The sequence below is a fragment of the Convolutriloba macropyga genome, chromosome 1 (assembly GCF_964194025.1).
Source record: "Convolutriloba macropyga chromosome 1, txConMacr16.3, whole genome shotgun sequence".
NCBI lineage: Eukaryota > Metazoa > Xenacoelomorpha > Acoela > Convolutidae > Convolutriloba > Convolutriloba macropyga.
Window position 1 is genome coordinate 57,599,779 of NC_134468.1, and position 19,000 is coordinate 57,618,778.

Sequence of the window (19,000 nt, forward strand, 5' to 3'; positions counted from 1 at the left end):
TGATGTGTACTCCTTCTGCAAACGTTTCCAAAAATGATCCAGTAGTGTTTGGGTGTAAGAGAACTCCTTTTTACTAAATGTTCGGCTGGTTGATGTCAACGGTGCTAAAGGGCTATAAGGGCGTCTTAATAAGAAATGATTAGGTGTTAGTGCTTCTTCGTAGTTTGTGTCTGAGGAAACATATGTAATTGGTCTGGAGTTGAGAAGTCCTTCCGTCTCGGCTACAATTGTCTGAAAAATTTCGGCTTTCAATTGTTGGCTGCCTAAAATTTTGAGCGAACTGCGTTTGGCAGACTGAATTAGCCTTTCCCATATCCCGCCGAAGTGAGGGGCTTGAGGTGGATTTAGTTTCCATGTAATATTTTGCTGCTGTAACTGGGACCTGATGTAATTGTTGTCAACACTGATCTTGCTCAGATCCAACCTTTTTTCGCTGATGTGAAGTTCGGTCCATTGTCAGAGATGATTAACTCAGTATATCCTCGTCTCGAAACAAATCTTCTAATGGCTAGTTGACAACTATCTGTATCCAATGTCTGACAAATCTACAGATGCACCGCTCTAGTGACAAGACAGGTGAAAAGACATACATATTGTGTTTCCAATTTGCGATTTCGGTGCCCGATGTAAAAGGGTCCGAAAAATTCTAACCCAGAAAAGGATATTGTTTTTCTGCTTCTGCGAATCGGAAACTGGGGAGGTCAGCCATGAGAGGGGTAATATTTTGGGCTCTCCTTCGTCGACAATTGAAGCATGTTGTGCTTAGTTGTTTCAAAAATTGTCTGTCCTATAATGATAATCTTGCTGCAGGTGTGCTCGGACAAACTCTGTTCCAAGATGTCTACTGTTGTGGGCTTGCTCAATTATTAATTTAGTAATATATTCTTACTGTCAATAATAACTGGATGTTTCTGGCTGTATGGTATTTTAGCGTGCTTCAATCTGCCTCTTGCTCCTATTAAACCATCTTTGTCCAGGAAGGGAGTGAATTGTAATTTGTCCCGTTTGTCTAGTTATTTTCCCCGTTCATGCTTTCTTATGCTATTGGAAAAGGTTTTATGCTGTGATTGTCTTAATAGATGGTTTCGTGCGTCTTCATAACTGTTTGTGACTGGTCGTTTTTGGAAGATATTGACTGCTTTCATTACTGTTTCGGTTCGTCGCATAAGTTTATTCCAACAAGAGAAATCATTAGTGTCAATAACTGTTTTTGGAGTTTCTATACGTAAAACGTTTGTCGATGTAAATTGCTGGTCTCTTTGGAAATTTGGAACGGGATTTTGGCGCTGACAGTCATTTTTCTTTCAAGTCTGTTAAAGAAAGTCCTCTTGTTCCATAATCTGCCGGGTTGATTTTACAGGGTACAAAACTCCATTGTTCTGACTTAGTTTGCTAAAATTTTTGCAATTCTATTTGCTACAAAGACTTTGGCGTTTTGTTGATTTAATCCAACCTAATGTGGCCTTACTGTCAGTCCAGAATTGAATTTTGTCAAAGTGTACTGTCGACTGTTTCGAACAAAGGAAGCTAGATCTGCTCCCATAGCTGCTGCTTCAAGTTCTAACTTCGGGATGGTTGTTTTAACACACGTTTCAATGGGTGAAACTCTTGCTTTGCTCACAACATAATGCGTTGTTATTTCTGCGCTGATTGATCTGTTGTATATTTTCGCTGCTATTGCAGTACTCGATGCATCGCAAAATACGTGAAGTTCATGCTTAGCATATGGGTTAGGGATCAGACATCCGCTAATAGAAACTTCTGGCATACGTTCATATTCGTCTACCCATTGCTGCAAGTCGTGTTGGAATTAATTCTCTTGGGATCTGATTATTCCAGTTGTTACCTTGTTTTATTATCGATTGAAGAATGCATCGTACTCTAATAGAAAACAGCGTGATGATTCCAAGTGGATCAAACTGATGCGGCAATTGACGTTTTTGCATGCTTTTGACATCCAGTTTTAAGTCCGGTCTTTTGACAATGAAAATATCTGCATTTGCATTCCACATTTGTTTTAAAATACGTTGCTCTGTCGCTGTGTCTACATTTTCTCCAGTTATCTTCATCACGGTGTTTGGGTTGTTAATAAAAAACTTTGTAAGCTTAAAACCACCTTTGTGTAAGGTATCCTTTACCTCTGTTGTTGTGATTGCTGCGTTTTCGGTTGTGTTGAAACTCTGAAGGTAATCACCCATGTAGAAATTGTTTCTTATGGCTGATTAGGCTTCGGGATTACCTAATTTGTTATCTTCCGCACATTTGTGGAGTATGTATTTTGCACATGAAGGGGAACAAGTTGCACCGAATATTAGTCTCTTGTACTTGAAAATTTTTTCTTCTCCATCTTTGTTCCACAAAAATCTGAGTGCGTTTTGATCTTCTGATCTTATGGCAACTTGCATGAACATTGCTTCGATATCACTGATTACTGCAATCTTGTACTGCCGAAATCTCAGAAGAAGTCCAACAAGGCTGCATAGTAGATCTGGTCCGGTCAAAAGAGCTTTGTTAAGTGAATGTCCTTTGTATACTGAAGCTGCATTTGTTACTAGTCTTACTTTTTTCTTTTTATGCTCATCGGGGTGGTGTGGGAGATTCCAAAGTTGTGAATTCATGAAATTGGTTTGACGTTGTGTCTCTTCAATAAATCGATGTCTGTTTCGATGGTTTGGTTTTAACGACAAAATAGGTCTGGTTCCTGTTGAAGTCGGTTTTCAAATGACTGTAATTGTTCTTTGGCAAGAAAGTAGTTGTTCGGTAGTTTAGTGTCACCTTTCCAAGGAAGTCTGATCTCATAACGAAAACCATTGTGGCGTGTACTTTTTAGTGTTTCAAGAGCTTTCCTGTCATCTGCAGTCAATGTCTTTTTTCCGCTCAATAAATTTTTTCCCTCCATTGTCCAAAGCATATCGTTCTCTATATCATGTTCTGGGTTTTTTATTCGGTTGTAAAGCGTGATGTTGTAATTGGTTTCTTGTTTATTACCGGTTGGCTTGTATTTCTGTGGTTTTGGTCCTGTAACGGTCCATCCAAGCTGTGACTCCGTATGGGGTTCCTGGTGGTCCTGTTGTGAATTTGAGCGGTAGTATTGCTATGAAGGCGTCCGCTACGATTAAAACTCCTAATCTGTTATCTCGTATTTGGGGAAAGGTGATTTTGTTAGATGATCGTAGTCGGCGCGAATTCAACATCTCAACGGGTATATTCGTCATTTGAAAATCAGATGCTGACGTGGCATACACCGGTAGGTTGAAAAGAGGTCGGGTGCTGTTGAGTGATCCAATTCTCAGAAGGACTTCAGTTGATGTTATGATATGTTCTCCGTAAAGTGAAGAAATTGGTACTGCAATGTGATCTGTGTTTTTTATTCCGAGTGCTTTTGCCATTGAGTTTGTTATATGTGTGCTGTCGCTGTCGCTATCCAAAAGATCATATGTTTCTATTGATACGTGTTCTGTGTAAAGGATAACCGGAATGGCTTGAAGTTGAACTTGAGGTTGTATCCACGAACTGATTTGGTTGTTGCTGCATGTGTGATTTTGTGGTCGTGGGTTGCTGTTGTTGTTGTTGAAGTTTTGTCGCCTTTGACTTTGATTTTGTGTGTCTGTTTGATTATGAATGTCCGGTGTTCTCTTGTCGTGAATTTGTATTTAGCATGAAGTTGTTCGGATTGTTATAATTTCTATTGAAGGTGCTTCCATTGTTGTTGTTGAGATTGTAATTCTGATGGAAACGGTTAGTGTTATTGTTTTGACCAAAAGCATTACGTGTGTTGTTGTTATGATTGTAACCAACCACTCTTCCTGAATCCATGTGTTTGAAACTGTGATCTGTTTGTGGTTATCTGTGTTTGGTATCCGTTGTTTTGTTGACCACAATTGTTGTGATAATTGTTTGCAGAATGGTTTTGAACCTGGCTGTTTGTTTGTTGTTGCTGTTGGTTTTTTTGCTGTTGCTGAGTTGGTGAAAATGTCTGTGAACTGTTGAAGTTGTTTCTGTGAATTGTTGAGTGATGAATTCCGTTCCAGTTTTCGATGCGATATCGGTAATGACTGTTACACTGTCCTTTTGGGTGTTCGGTGACGCAATTCGGGCAAATTTTAGTTGTCTTACTGTTTGTTGTCTTTCGCTAATATCTTTATTGAGAAATTGGTTGCATTTTTCTAAGTTGTGACTGTATCCACATAGGGGGCATCTTTTGTTACTTTGCTGTTGGAAGAGTCTGTTTGATTTTCTAGATGAACTGTTTTCTTGATTGGTTGGTCTTTGTGATGTTGACAAATCTTCGCAAGCTTCTGCGTAATTATCGATCCAGTCCTTAAAATGTATTAATTTAGGTTGAACAATAGCTTGCCTAAGGACGTATTCCTTCCATCTGATTATCATTGTTGGAGCAAATTTATCTTTTGCAATCTTAAAGGCAGCTGAGGATTGAAGATCGGATGTGAAATTGTGAAGCATCAACGTTTGAACCATTTGTCTAAGAAACGCTGCAAAAGATACAAAATTTTCGGGGTTATCAATGGTCGGTCTGGGCGAGTGTTCCAACTTATCAAGGTAAGCTGCTGTAACATGTTGTGGTTTCCCGAATCGTTTTTGTAATTCTTGCATTGCTTCATTATAAAACTCTCCGTTGTATGATTATCCGATGATGCTATCTTTGGCTCTGTCTGTGAGGGCGTTTTGAAGATATCTCATCCGTTGGGCATCTGTCAGTGTTACATTCATGTATTGTGGCTTTGAAAAAACTAAACCAGTCGTGCCATCTCAATGGATCTCCGCTGAAGGATTTGAGTTGAGTTTTTGGAAGATTAATGCTGGATGTGACAGGTTGTTGTTGTGCTTGTCGTGGCAAAAAATGATTTCTGTTGTCTGTGTATGTTGAAACTGTCTGTCTGGTTGTTGGTAAGTTCTGTTGATGTAATTTGGTAGTCTTTGGCCTTGTGCGTTGAGATTAAAATTGCAAAGATTGTTGTTCGTTTCTGGGATTAGGTTGTTGACGGCCTTTCTGCTCAATTCTCTCTCATTTGATTGGTTACTTCTAATAAAATTGTTCGCATCTTGATAGAAATCAATGCTTTGACGACTTTGCTGTTCTTGATTTTGAATGTTTGTGAATATTTGAAGTACCTTGACCTTGAGTCTCCTGAAATTGGGTATTTGTTGAGGCGAGGTTCACATCATGGATCTTGTCTATTTTTCTTTCTCTATTTCTAGCTTTATATCTTGTCTTTTTGGTTGCAGTTCATGATGCGTTGGGTTGCTTCTTAGTCTGATGTTGTCGTTTTGTTGATCGTCGCTTTCATCTTCTGTTTATTGTAGATCATTACTGACGTAGTCTGTTGTCTGTTGATTTCTTCTGTGTAAAGGCGTGATATTATTTGATGATTGTTTCCTGTTAAAAGGGTGTAAGTTTTGTTGTCTTGATTGTTGCTGATTTGGCTGTGTTTTCTTTTGTGTTTTCCGTTTGTCTGGGATGTTAGTGTCAAATGTCTGATTTGAACTGCAGTCAGATTCAGTACTTACATCTGATTGGTGTCTTTTTTGTTTCCTTTTAGCGTGTTTATAGGATTTGGGTTTGTCGTTTGATGTAGTGGTACCATTATCGCGTCTTATAGTAATTGGTCCGATGTTTTGCTCTTTGTAGCTAACTTCAATTGCTTCTTGGGATTTTGTCCAGTCGTCATCACCATTGCTTTTTCTTTGCTCTGCTCTCATGCGATGGTCACCATTATTGTTTGGAAAACTCGCTATCATCTTTGACGAAGTGCATTTTGTGTTTGACTCATCATTCAGCTGTATTGTTCTCTCAAGGATTTGTGTGGAGTTGGTTTTTGGATCCGTGCTTCTCTGTTTTTGACTGTACTCAAATTGTCTCAGAGGAAACTCAATGTAAGAATTTGGGTTATACTTGTCGTTACTGTCTTTGTCATCTGCGTCCCCTCCTCCCATTGACGTTTTATCTGAATGGATAGCGTTCTCTATCAATTGGTTACTTTGTTCTATGTCATCGTCATCTTTCTGTCCATGTTGGGGATTTTGCTTTGTTTTTCTGAATCTGAGAGAGTAGGTACTTTATCTGTGCTGCTCTCTGCTTTTGATCTGTCTCTCAAATTGTATGTTTTTCGTCGATTGTAAGAGGATTTATTGGTTGTTGAGGGTTCGTCATTTTGACTGTTATTTTGCTGTAGTTGTGCTCTTCTTTCGCGCTCTGGCAAATGGCTGTCGGTGTCTGTAGTAACTTCTCTTGAATGGTCTTTGCCATATTTTTTTCCACTTCAGTATAACTAGACTTCGTTCTGCTGATCTCTCCATTATTTCCTTCAATTCATTTTGTGTGAGGATGTATTTTAAAAGGCCGTTGCAGAGTTTGTCTAATTGCAGTTTTTGTTGAGAAAGAGACTCTAGGACAAATTGATGTTATCTAAATTTTCCTCTTGAATCATTGCCTCAATATAGTCGACATTGACTGTCCATTCTGCTTCTCTCCTCTGCAGCTGTTGTTCTATCGCCTTTCCTTATTGTTGGTGCTTGGCATATTGATACAGGTGCTTGTTCAAAGAATTTTGAACTTTGTTATTGTTTGATCTATCAATTTGTCAGTTTTGGTTTTTTGGTAAGTTTTTGTAACTGCTGAATGAAACAAGTATTATCAAGAGCAACTTCAATGGACACGCGTAAGAGTATTCAGTTTGTTTGCTGCAGTAAAACAGCTGCTCTAGACGCTTTTTTTGTTGTCCTGTTAATGTGCTGAGGGTTTTATTGCTCTGTGGCAGGACGATATAATTGCTTTTATACGAAAGCTACAGAATTAAGTGTTTTACTTTTTCGATACAAAACTCCTTTGTTCTGAAATTTGAGTGAAAAAACAATCAGACCTGTTTTTTTAAAGACGTGAAGTGTGTTGTGGTCTGATTTTTTTTTACTTTGCATAGTCAGAGAACGTTTAAATTTTTTTACGGAAAATTAATATCAAAGTCTGTTTGTTATCGCCTTTGATGCTGACGGTTATTCTTTGACGTTTAAATCTTTTCTGCAACGAACAACCAAAATCCGAAGTTTTTTCAACGTGCCCTCTGAAGTAGAAAGCGTTTGACTGTAATTGCTGTGTTCTTTCTTGCTTTACATTCTTTTTGAATAAAAAAATCGGAAACTTGATTATTAACTACGATAAAAACGAATTGCGAGTGTTTCTATTTTTTTAAATGTGTGTGTATGTGTAGGAACACTATCTACTACAGAGTTGAAAACAATGTACACGCTTCCTGAACCTAAAAAACGTTTTGAACGGTAATCTCATCTAGAAATATGGAATATTCTTGCAAATCGAAAAAAGCAAAGCTTGTTTGTTTTTTTTAACAGGAGCGTGGACAAACTTTTCTTATATTAGATAATAGGTATATAAATATCATATTACTATATAAATTTGATAGTAGGTATTTTGTAGGTATACAGTTATATAAATGTTACTTGGGATGAAGACCCTTTGATTTTTTTGTTAACTTTGTTCTTCGTTAGAATTTGAAAATAAAATTAGGACTGTTTGGTTGCTGAGAGACAATCTTCTGTAGACGTCATTTCTTGTTAAACATTTTTGTACTTATCTATTTTCCTTTCTTTCTTCTTTTTTTTCAAATCTCTATCTTCTTTATTCTGGTTCTTCCTTATTGTCGCTAAGTGACGGCTCCTTTCTAACGGGTTCTAAAATACAGCAAACATTTTTAGTTATAGGAACATTAAAAACAGTATTGAGAAAAAATTTTAAAGTACTCCCTGATTTTGTTAATAATTTTTATAAGTGTTTCAATTTCAGAAGTTTTGTTGCTTTCAATGTGTTTGTCGTTAAAAGGTCACCAATGTTTACTTTTTATTCACAAGAGATTTCCAGATTACTGTGAATTGCTAGGTTGCACAAGTGGGTAAAACATAAAACCCGCAAATTTTACAAATCAAAATAAATCAGAAGTCATCAATCAAAACAACTTAAGGAAATCAAGCTTGTGCTTGAACAGGCGAGTTGTTTCTATGCGCGTGTTTGAGGTTTTTGGTCACACTTGACGTACCTCACTCAAAAATGTAGGAAAATGTTTGCCATTTTTTAGGTATTCAGAAAAATTGTTACGATTCTTCTAATTGTTAACAGATTTGGTACCTGATTTCAATCTCAATGAAAATTCTTTAATTATAAGTCAGGCCTTATGTTGTTTTTTATTTCGTTTTAGCCTTCCATCATTTCTTTTGTTTAACTTTTGAAGTCACGATTTTCACGTTTGACTTCTGGCTTACCTCAATCAATAAATTTTTCAACTGGATAGATTTTAGAATTCATTTAGCAATATTACGATAATACGTTGAAGGTCAAAAGGCAAAATCAAAAACAGGATAAACCGATTAAGCCCCAGCACTAAGAGTTAGTACTTAAAGACTTTGAGTGTGCAATATAGACAATCTCCTGAGGGTATACTGCTAATTGGTATTAGTGTTACGCTTATTGCCTTCCAATATAAAGGCTGTATTCACTATTTTTATCGAATCTAAGCAAAGTGGACCAATTTCGATCAACTTCTGACATTGAGTGTGCAATATAGACAATCTCCTGAGGGTATACTGCTAATTGGTATTAGTGTTACGCTTATTGCCTTCCAATATAAAGGCTGTATTCACTATTTTTATCGAATCTAAGCAAAGTGGACCAATTTCGATCAACTTCTGACATTTAGAAAAAATTTGGGCTCTCGTTGATTTTTCTCTCCATTCTTTGTTTACTGTTTCAATCTTAACGTAGGTAAGTGGGTCAACGGCTGTCATTTTCCGGCTGTATTCTGGTATTATATACTTCCAGAGCTATGTATTATTTTCAAAGTTAAAATAAAAGCTTTGAGTGTATTTTTAATTTGAGAAAGACGGCTCGTTGGAGTCTGTGCGTAGAACGAAGTTTTCCAACATATCTCTCAAGTTTGCAAAAACAAATTTCAAGATTTGTCGGAAAAATCGTTGTGAGTATCCCAAAGCAACTTATATGCATTGGAAAAAATTACTTGTACTGTTTTAACCAAAACATATATGCCGTCTTTTTTGGCAGACTAACAAAACTCTTCGCCACATTTTAGAAAGATAAGTGTTCGCGCACATAAAAACATAGACACTACACACAGGCACAAAAACCATACAAACCAACACAATTTCTTTTTGAAAAGTAATTTATAAGTTTTACGAAATTTTAAAGTTTTTATGACAAGTAATTTCTAAAGGTTTTTCGAAACTTTTTTTGTTAGTTTTGATTTTTTTGATAATGATGCGAAACGTAATTTTTTAAGCTCTCGAAGATGTGTCGTCAGCGAGATTCAAAGACAAACAAATTTTATCTAACGTTTAGTGGAACCAACTCTCAAACTAGATCTTTTTATCTGTCTTACACTCACTTATCACAAAATTGTTACACGCACACACATACACCAACTCAAGCACATGTACACAAACATACACACACAAATACAGACACAATAAAAATTCAAATTTTCTTTTGGGCATCTGATCTTTACTCAAGGTTCATCACCGTTCCTCTAAGTTCTGGTGTTTTTTGGAAAATTCATTATTGTGGACTCCCTGATTCAATTGTATCGGTAGTGGTGAAACTGACACTAAAAATTAAAATGAACTTTTTAAAGCTTTTTGGAAAATTTTTGTCATTTTTGATGTTTCATGAGCAATGCGATAACTGGTTTTTTAAAAATCTCGTGAACGTTTTATCGGAAAAAGTTTTTTTAAAAATGATTTTTAGCTTTGATTTATTTCAAGCCATAATTTGTAGCAACTATTAAATAGTTATTCTAATTTTTCAAGATTTCTAGGTTTTTGCTCTCTGCCTCTATTGGTTCTTACATTTAAAGGAACGAACTCTCTCAGACTTACTCTTTTTTACTTTCTATTACACACATACTCTACCTTTAAAACACTTGCACAAATAGGTACACCAAAACAAGTGCGCGCGTGCACACAAACCTCGCAACCAAAAAAACGTATTTAAGGTTTTCTTTTTGGCATCCGATCTTTATTGAAGGATCGCGACAATTCATTTAGGCCTTAAGTGTTTTTTTTCAAGGAATTAATTGGGTACTTTTTGGGCAATTGTATCGGTTATTGTAAATTAAAACTATAGTTCCAAATAAAGTTTCCGAAAAATTTCGAAATTTTTGTTGTTTTTGATTTTTTATGAGCATAAACGGCCAAGTCGTTTTCAATATCTTGCAGATGTGTTTGTTACTAGCTAGAGTTATTGCAAAAATTTTGTATTTCGAATATAATTAAAATCGAATTTTATGGCAATTTTTCAGTTTTCCAAATTTAGTTTTTCCTATTCTTCAAAATTTCTGACAGTTTTTGTACTCCGCCTCCAATTGTGTCTAACATGTAAAGGAATTTTAAAAGCTATCCCTTAAGGCTCTCACATAATAGCGTTGAGAAGCATTGGTTGTCATTAAAACTTGTGTTTTGGCCTTTTCACTATTTTAAGTAAGAACGGTTTGAAAGAAGTAGGAAGTTTAAATAGTTTTTTTGTGAACTGAATAGAAAATTCTTTTCTTCTTTGAAAAGAAAAGTTTGTTTTTCATATGAGGTTTTGGACAATTGAAAAACTATTTGATTCTCTTTTATTTAATCTACAGAAATTCCAAAGTCTGGTAAAGAACAGTTCGCAGAGCAATTTCATATTGCAAAGAAGTGAAAATAAGTTTCCTAAAAAAATTGTTTTACATTTGTTTTAAATTTTTAAGCCTGATTTAACTCTCAAATTCTTTTTTATTTCATTCGTCTAGAGGAGGATACTTTGAATGATCTGCTTTGACATTATAAAAAATTCAAATAAAAAAGATTTCCATCTTTAATTTTCTATAATTTTTTGATTTGATGTTCCTTTCTTGAAACTGGTTTCTTTTCCAAAGTTTTGAGAACACAGAATTGGTTAGTGCTTCTAAAATCAAAGGAATTGTTTGCAGAAGCAACTAGAAATTAGAAAAAAATACATTTGTCTGCTTTTAGTTTCACAATTTTAAAGTTCATTTTCACAATTTTAAAGTTGATTTTTTAACTTTAAAATTCTGCTTTTAGTTTCACAATCTTAAAGTTGAATTTTAAAGTTATAAAAGTAATTGAGTTTTTGTGAAATTATTGTTCAAATAGTTTAAATTGTTAATTTTTAGTCTTGAAACTGTAGAATTACTGGTGACAAATCTTCATTTAACCTACCTAAATTTACAAAAAAAAAGTAGTTGATTTCTATCTTATATGTCAACGCAATCTGTCATCCCTCTCCCCCCAAGCAAAGTTCCCCCCAAGCAAAGTGTCCCCCTTTTTGAAATTTTTGATTTTTTAAAAAAAAACTAGATCCTGAGGGCTACAAAATTTGTCTTTCTTTTTTTCTCTACGGTGCGTAAACAAAAAATGAAAGGTTGACGGGAAAGAAAGCCAGCCTCGCATATATATTCCCCCATTTTTTAAAATGTTGGAACTAACTATAAAATGAAAAACTAAAATTTGTCGACCGGTAGAACTTGATTTCACAGGAAATTTTGCTGTCGTCAACCACATTTCGTGGAGAGCCGGAACCAAATTGAGAGAGTATTAAATAACATCAATAGTTCTCCTCCCTTGTTGTCTTTCAAAAACTTAAGTCTCTGCAACGATGCTGACTGAAGACTGTTGCTACAAATGGTTACAACTGACCAATTAGGTAGTTTTCGATTATTCGATTCTAGCGATCAATTGTCTGTCTCATTCCTGAACTTTGTGCTTTCGTGCCTCAAATTTAACATAAAGGGAACTGGTCTTCACTATTCCTTTCAATTCCTGTACAACTATTTTGGCTGCGATAAGTCATATGTGTGCTCATTCTCGTTCACTTGTGCTGTTCTTCTGCTTGTGCATGACAGTAATTACTTCAGGCTCTGCCTCTGGTGGAACGACGACAGGTGTCGGAGGAGGGGGTCACAGCGATAAGCAGCAGCAGAAGCCAGTGTGTGTGGCCATCCACTGTGTGGCTGGACTCGGCAGGGCGCCTGTGCTGGTTGCTGTAGCACTCATGGAATGTGGCATGAAAAGTCTGGAGGTAACAAATCGTATAAATACCTCAGCTTCATTTGGTATTCGGTATTTTTAGCTTTCTAATAGCCACAATATTTCTCAGCCGGCTATTACAGCGGTCCTATTTTCTGTAATCCAAAGGATTTGGATTGTATTGGTGCGATGTCTTTTTATAGCTGCGAAGCTGTAAGCTGAGCGTAGCTATATTGCGGTGCTCTTGGTTTTTTTTGTTTCGTCGTCTGACGCTTTGTTTTCGTTTTACATTTGTTCTAGAACATTCTGTCTCGTCACTGCTTAAATGGCTTTTTCGCGCTTGATTTCACGCTTTCTGTGTGACCTAAATAGCGGTTATTCAGAAACAGAATCTGTTCCTAAAACAAGCTTGATTGTAAGAAAACAGATTGTATGGTCCGACAGCCGAGTGGGTAAGGCGACTGGCTGTTAATCCGGAGATCGCCGGTTCGAGACGCGACAGGGAAGCTTTTTTGCACCCAAAAACAACCTCCTTTGAAATAAACTTGTAAGTTTTATAGGCGGCGGCGATAACTATTATCAACTCACTTCTGTATCTTTTTCCATCTGTATTTTACGGCACGCAAGTCTATTTCGCAGCTATTCCGGCAATCTGCCGGCTATGTTTAAGATTTGTCCACACTCTTTTCGACTTTTTGTTGTCAATGAGAAGTCAATTAGAGAGGAAATTTCAGTAACGCTGGAGTAGTAAAGGTAGTGAAAAAGGAATAAATTGAGAGATTTGTTTTATTCGAGCTGCTTTTAAAGTGAAGTTGATGTTTAAAAGATGTCTCAGATGTATTCTAATAATTCATAGTTGCATTTTTTTGAAGTCATCAAAGGGCAATTATTGGTTTATATGAGTAAGTCGCTGTTTGTTTTAATAGAATATCAGTGATTTCATGTTTTGCTGTTTTAGTCTCATTAATGCATAGTCACGCACTGGCTCTCTAATGAGCCGTAATAGAAGCTTTGCAATAGTTTCAACTGATATCTAAGGGTTTGTAGCTACTTTGATGAAATTAGTTTTCAAAAATTCATTTTTGAGTCCCGCCCAGTTTTGTAGTTCTTTTTGTTTGATTACTGAGGCTCATTGATAACAGGTCTCGTCATTTGTTAATGAGGCGTAAATGAATCCAGTTAATGGTTTGGGTTCAAATTTAGTGTTCCATGAATTTTTCATCATTTATTCTCAAAAAATATTGAGATTTTTTTGAGTGAGTGTATATCATATACTTTTTTTGTCTTATCACCCACTCATTTATGATCTCAGTTAGTAATGGTAATAAAGCTTAAAAAATCGAATTATTTTTTTTCAGTTTTTCAACTTTTGAAAGAAGTAGGAAGTTTAAATAGTTTTTTTGTGAACTGAATAGAAAATTCTTTTCTTCTTTGAAAAGAAAAGTTTGTTTTTCATATGAGGTTTTGGACAATTGAAAAACTATTTGATTCTCTTTTATTTAATCTACAGAAATTCCAAAGTCTGGTAAAGAACAGTTCGCAGAGCAATTTCATATTGCAAAGAAGTGAAAATAAGTTTCCTAAAAAAATTGTTTTACATTTGTTTTAAATTTTTAAGCCTGATTTAGCTCTCAAATTCTTTTTTATTTCATTCGTCTAGAGGAGGATACTTTGAATGATCTGCTTTGACATTATAAAAAATTCAAATAAAAAAGATTTCCATCTTTAATTTTCTATAATTTTTTGTTGATTTGATGTTCCTTTCTTGAAACTGGTTTCTTTTCCAAAGTTTTGAGAACACAGAATTGGTTAGTGCTTCTAAAATCAAAGGAATTGTTTGCAGAAGCAACTAGAAATTAGAAAAAAATACATTTGTCTGCTTTTAGTTTCACAATTTTAAAGTTCATTTTCACAATTTTAAAGTTGATTTTTTAACTTTAAAATTCTGCTTTTAGTTTCACAATCTTAAAGTTGAATTTTAAAGTTATAAAAGTAATTGAGTTTTTGTGAAATTATTGTTCAAATAGTTTAAATTGTTAATTTTTAGTCTTGAAACTGTAGAATTACTGGTGACAAATCTTCATTTAACCTACCTAAATTTACAAAAAAAGTAGTTGATTTCTATCTTATATGTCAACGCAATCTGTCATCCCTCTCCCCCCAAGCAAAGTTCCCCCCAAGCAAAGTGTCCCCCTTTTTGAAATTTTTGATTTTTTTAAAAAAAACTAGATCCTGAGGGCTACAAAATTTGTCTTTCTTTTTTTCTCTACGGTGCGTAAACAAAAAATGAAAGGTTGACGGGAAAGAAAGCCAGCCTCGCATATATATTCCCCCATTTTTTAAAATGTTGGAACTAACTATAAAATGAAAAACTAAAATTTGTCGACCGGTAGAACTTGATTTCACAGGAAATTTTGCTGTCGTCAACCACATTTCGTGGAGAGCCGGAACCAAATTGAGAGAGTATTAAATAACATCAATAGTTCTCCTCCATTGTTGTCTTTCAAAAACTTAAGTCTCTGCAACGATGCTGACTGAAGACTGTTGCTACAAATGGTTACAACTGACCAATTAGGTAGTTTTCGATTATTCGATTCTAGCGATCAATTGTCTGTCTCATTCCTGAACTTTGTGCTTTCGTGCCTCAAATTTAACATAAAGGGAACTGGTCTTCACTATTCCTTTCAATTCCTGTACAACTATTTTGGCTGCCATAAGTCATATGTGTGCTCATTCTCGTTCACTTGTGCTGTTCTTCTGCTTGTGCATGACAGTAATTACTTCAGGCTCTGCCTCTGGTGGAACGACGACAGGTGTCGGAGGAGGGGGTCACAGCGATAAGCAGCAGCAGAAGCCAGTGTGTGTGGCCATCCACTGTGTGGCTGGACTCGGCAGGGCGCCTGTGCTGGTTGCTGTAGCACTCATGGAATGTGGCATGAAAAGTCTGGAGGTAACAAATCGTATAAATACCTCAGCTTCATTTGGTATTCGGTATTTTTAGCTTTCTAATAGCCACAATATTTCTCAGCCGGCTATTACAGCGGTCCTATTTTCTGTAATCCAAAGGATTTGGATTGTATTGGTGCGATGTCTTTTTATAGCTGCGAAGCTGTAAGCTGAGCGTAGCTATATTGCGGTGCTCTTGGTTTTTTTTGTTTCGTCGTCTGACGCTTTGTTTTCGTTTTACATTTGTTCTAGAACATTCTGTCTCGTCACTGCTTAAATGGCTTTTTCGCGCTTGATTTCACGCTTTCTGCGTGACCTAAATTGCGGTTATTCAGAAACAGAATCTGTTCCTAAAACAAGCTTGATTGTAAGAAAACAGATTGTATGGTCCGACAGCCGAGTGGGTAAGGCGACTGGCTGTTAATCTGGAGATCGCCGGTTCGAGACGCGACAGGGAAGCTTTTTTGCACCCAAAAACAACCTCCTTTGAAATAAACTTGTAAGTTTTATAGGCGGCGGCGATAACTATTATCAACTCACTTCTGTATCTTTTTCCATCTGTATTTTACGGCACGCAAGTCTATTTCGCAGCTATTCCGGCAATCTGCCGGCTATGTTTAAGATTTGTCCACACTCTTTTCGACTTTTTGTTGTCAATGAGAAGTCAATTAGAGAGGAAATTTCAGTAACGCTGGAGTAGTAAAGGTAGTGAAAAAGGAATAAATTGAGAGATTTGTTTTATTCGAGCTGCTTTTAAAGTGAAGTTGATGTTTAAAAGATGTCTCAGATGTATTCTAATAATTCATAGTTGCATTTTTTTGAAGTCATCAAAGGGCAATTATTGGTTTATATGAGTAAGTCGCTGTTTGTTTTAATAGAATATCAGTGATTTCATGTTTTGCTGTTTTAGTCTCATTAATGCATAGTCACGCACTGGCTCTCTAATGAGCCGTAATAGAAGCTTTGCAATAGTTTCAACTGATATCTAAGGGTTTGTAGCTACTTTGATGAAATTAGTTTTCAAAAATTCATTTTTGAGTCCCGCCCAGTTTTGTAGTTCTTTTTGTTTGATTACTGAGGCTCATTGATAACAGGTCTCGTCATTTGTTAATGAGGCGTAAATGAATCCAGTTAATGGTTTGAGTTCAAATTTAGTGTTCCATGAATTTTTCATTATTTATTCTCAAAAAATGTTGAGATTTTTTTGAGTGAGTGTATATCATATACTTTTTTTGTCTTATCACCCACTCATTTATGATCTCAGTTAGTAATGGTAATAAAGCTTAAAAAATCGAATTATTTTTTTCAGTTAATAGCTAACGGTTTCTATGACTGTAAGTTTTGGTGAACGTTTTTGTCCCATTTTTATTGTTTTGTTAAGCTTCTGAAAACTTAGTGTCATTATTGACAAGTGTTATCAGTTGCCAAAGATGCAAATCTGAGTCTTATTTATAATGTGATCATAACCTTGGTTTTTTAACTTTTGAAATATTGTAGATTTTTTATTCTTGACCGTTTGTGATGCTTTTCTTATGGTCTTGGTGCTCAGTGGAAAAAGTAACAGTTCGCATTGACTTTCTAATGCTCTGGTAATTTTGTTAATTTGTCGGAGTCAGCTTTTACATATAGTTTTGGCTTTCATAGACGTAGCTACAGTTTGGTCAGGTGAATTTTTGAATTTTGCCTTTATTTGTCTTTTTTCTCCTGGGTTTGACCTAACAGAAATGACTTCAAAATTTGCCTATGAATATGGATTTTGGTATTTAGTTTGATATTCTTTTTACTTTGATGCCACTAATTTTTAAATTTATTTTAATTTTGCCAAATTTCTCAATTGTCCCTTTTTTGATGTCTGTGCAATTGATTTCCACAGTTTTGTTGTATTGTGTACCCATTATAAGTACACAAAGTTTTTTTTCTAAGTTTTTTTTTGATAATCGCTTGAGCGCTTCTGTTCAACAATTGACTGATCTATTGCAAAATAGGAGGCAATTCCGGTAAATCTATTTATATCGCAGAGATATTGTGAAAAAGCTTTCTTCCATTCAAGTATGAGCAATTGTTCTAATAACGAATTCTTATAAGGTCCTGCTTTGCAGCGCCACAAGTTCGTTATAAATTTGGATTTGATGCCAATTGAGGGACTCGGCCTTCAAAATGTTTTATTCAAGTGATATGTTTGTTAGTAAGACGTGGCCTGTTTTAGGTCGTGGAGCAGATACGTGCGAAGCGACGTGGTGCTATCAACCAGACTCAGCTGGACTTTCTGACCAACTACAAGTCTAAGAAGAGACTCAAAGCTAACCGAAACAAACTCATGTCATGCTTCCACTTACTCTAACTACTCGTCTCACTTCATAAAATGGGCGTGATTTAGATGGTTACAGTCCAGGACTTATTAAGTGTTGACTATGAGCCGGAGAGGGTTTAAAAACGTCGGCTGATAGAGATCTAATTGGGCATGTTGATCATCTATAGGTTTATAGCTCTTTCTCAACTGTCAATCTGGCGCTTTACTAATTGGTCTGAAACAAATTTTATTGCAATTATTCGGGTCCTGTTGGTATGACGATGAATTGACCTCTGCTTCAGAGAAATTTCTACCAGCCTGTTTAATGACATCGGCGTAACTTCAATTACTTGTATTGTTAAACCTACAGTTATGCTCTAATTCTGTGCTGTCTAGTACCAGAATTCACATCAGAAGGGGTCAGAATATTGCTTCACTACTCTTTCACAGTTCAAAAATAATTGGCCAGTAATTACTGGGAATTATTTTTGTTGATGAAATGAACTAATTTAACTGTAGTTTGAGAGCAATTTGTCTCGATGTAGGGCGCTTATGCCTTGTTGCAACATCTTGGTAAAACTCGAAAATTTATTGCGTGTCCCCGTCCCGGGGCTTTTGAATTGTAATGAATTTTTATGCAATTGTTTGTTACGTACAAAGTCACCGTCACGGTTAATTGCTAATGATTGGTTCAGAGCTTTAGTTTTAAAGGATAATTTGCGCCCCGAAAATACGCTTTGTGATAATGATTGGTATTTGAAGTGACTTTTTATGTAATATTCTATGAGTCATTGTGCTTAAAATGCAGTAACAGGAGATGAGGAATAGCCACAAGCACTGCTTAATCGGACACCCCACATACCATAATTCATTCACTTAAAGAAACCTCAATTAAATTTATCAATCCATAAAACACGAACTGACTGCTAATCAGAACCACATATGTACTTATTCTACCTTATTCACTTGAAGCGAGAGCCTAATATCTTATCACAAAGGTGTGTAGCTATCTAGAAATAACGTTAGTTTATTTGCAGAGGTTATCTTTTCTTTGTAATGATAGAAGCTTCTCTTTCTTTTTGCATTTAATTCAGATTTGGCTAACTTTTGCAACGTGGTTTCTGGTTTTGTAATTGTAGTATTAATTAAGTTTTCTTTATTTTTACAACTCAGAGCAAATAATCCAATGTTATCGCTTTGGCTTATTCAGAGTTCATCCAAATTTGTTTTATCCAAGGAAAATCAAGCATTATTGTAGAATCGAGCTTCTTGAAAGGTAAACTGATTACTTAATGTGCAGCTTCTGGCAACGCATGCAATCACATATGATTGAAAGCTCCGATCGATGAGGCCATTTTGACCGATAACTAAATTAGCCGATAACTGAATCTTACCATTGGGAGGAATGGGAAAAAAATTTGTTTGCTTTCAAATGACCGCATCAGTATAGTTGTAACTCAATTGCAAGAAAGCAAATTCAATCGAGAAAATTTTAATAAAGCAAAAATTATTTGAAGCAAACAGCTTGACACGGTGTTAAATTATGAATTTGTTGATACAAAGATGAATTTGTTCCATATTTGATTGCTTTACTTCATATTTGAAGTGAAAATCTCCGCTTCTTTACAAAAAGTATTTGTCGACGTTGTCATTTTAAAAAGCCAATAGTAGAAGTATGTTTATTGATAGAAGCCCAGTAGTTCGACTATC

The 19,000-nt window shown here is 35.6% G+C and overlaps 1 protein-coding gene across 1 annotated transcript in view; it reads left to right on the forward strand.

The window, feature by feature from the left end:
- The window catches only part of LOC142340752 (putative protein tyrosine phosphatase type IVA A), a 25,055-nt gene extending 6,543 nt beyond the window's left edge, over positions 1–18,512 (forward strand). The window contains exons 4-5 of the mRNA XM_075391460.1: positions 11,943–12,106; positions 17,207–18,512. Of these exons, the coding sequence (XP_075247575.1) occupies positions 11,943–12,106; positions 17,207–17,341 (299 nt within the window). The 3' untranslated portion in view covers positions 17,342–18,512. The remainder of the gene's footprint in view (positions 1–11,942; positions 12,107–17,206) is intronic.
- Positions 18,513–19,000: the final 488 nt, after the last annotated feature.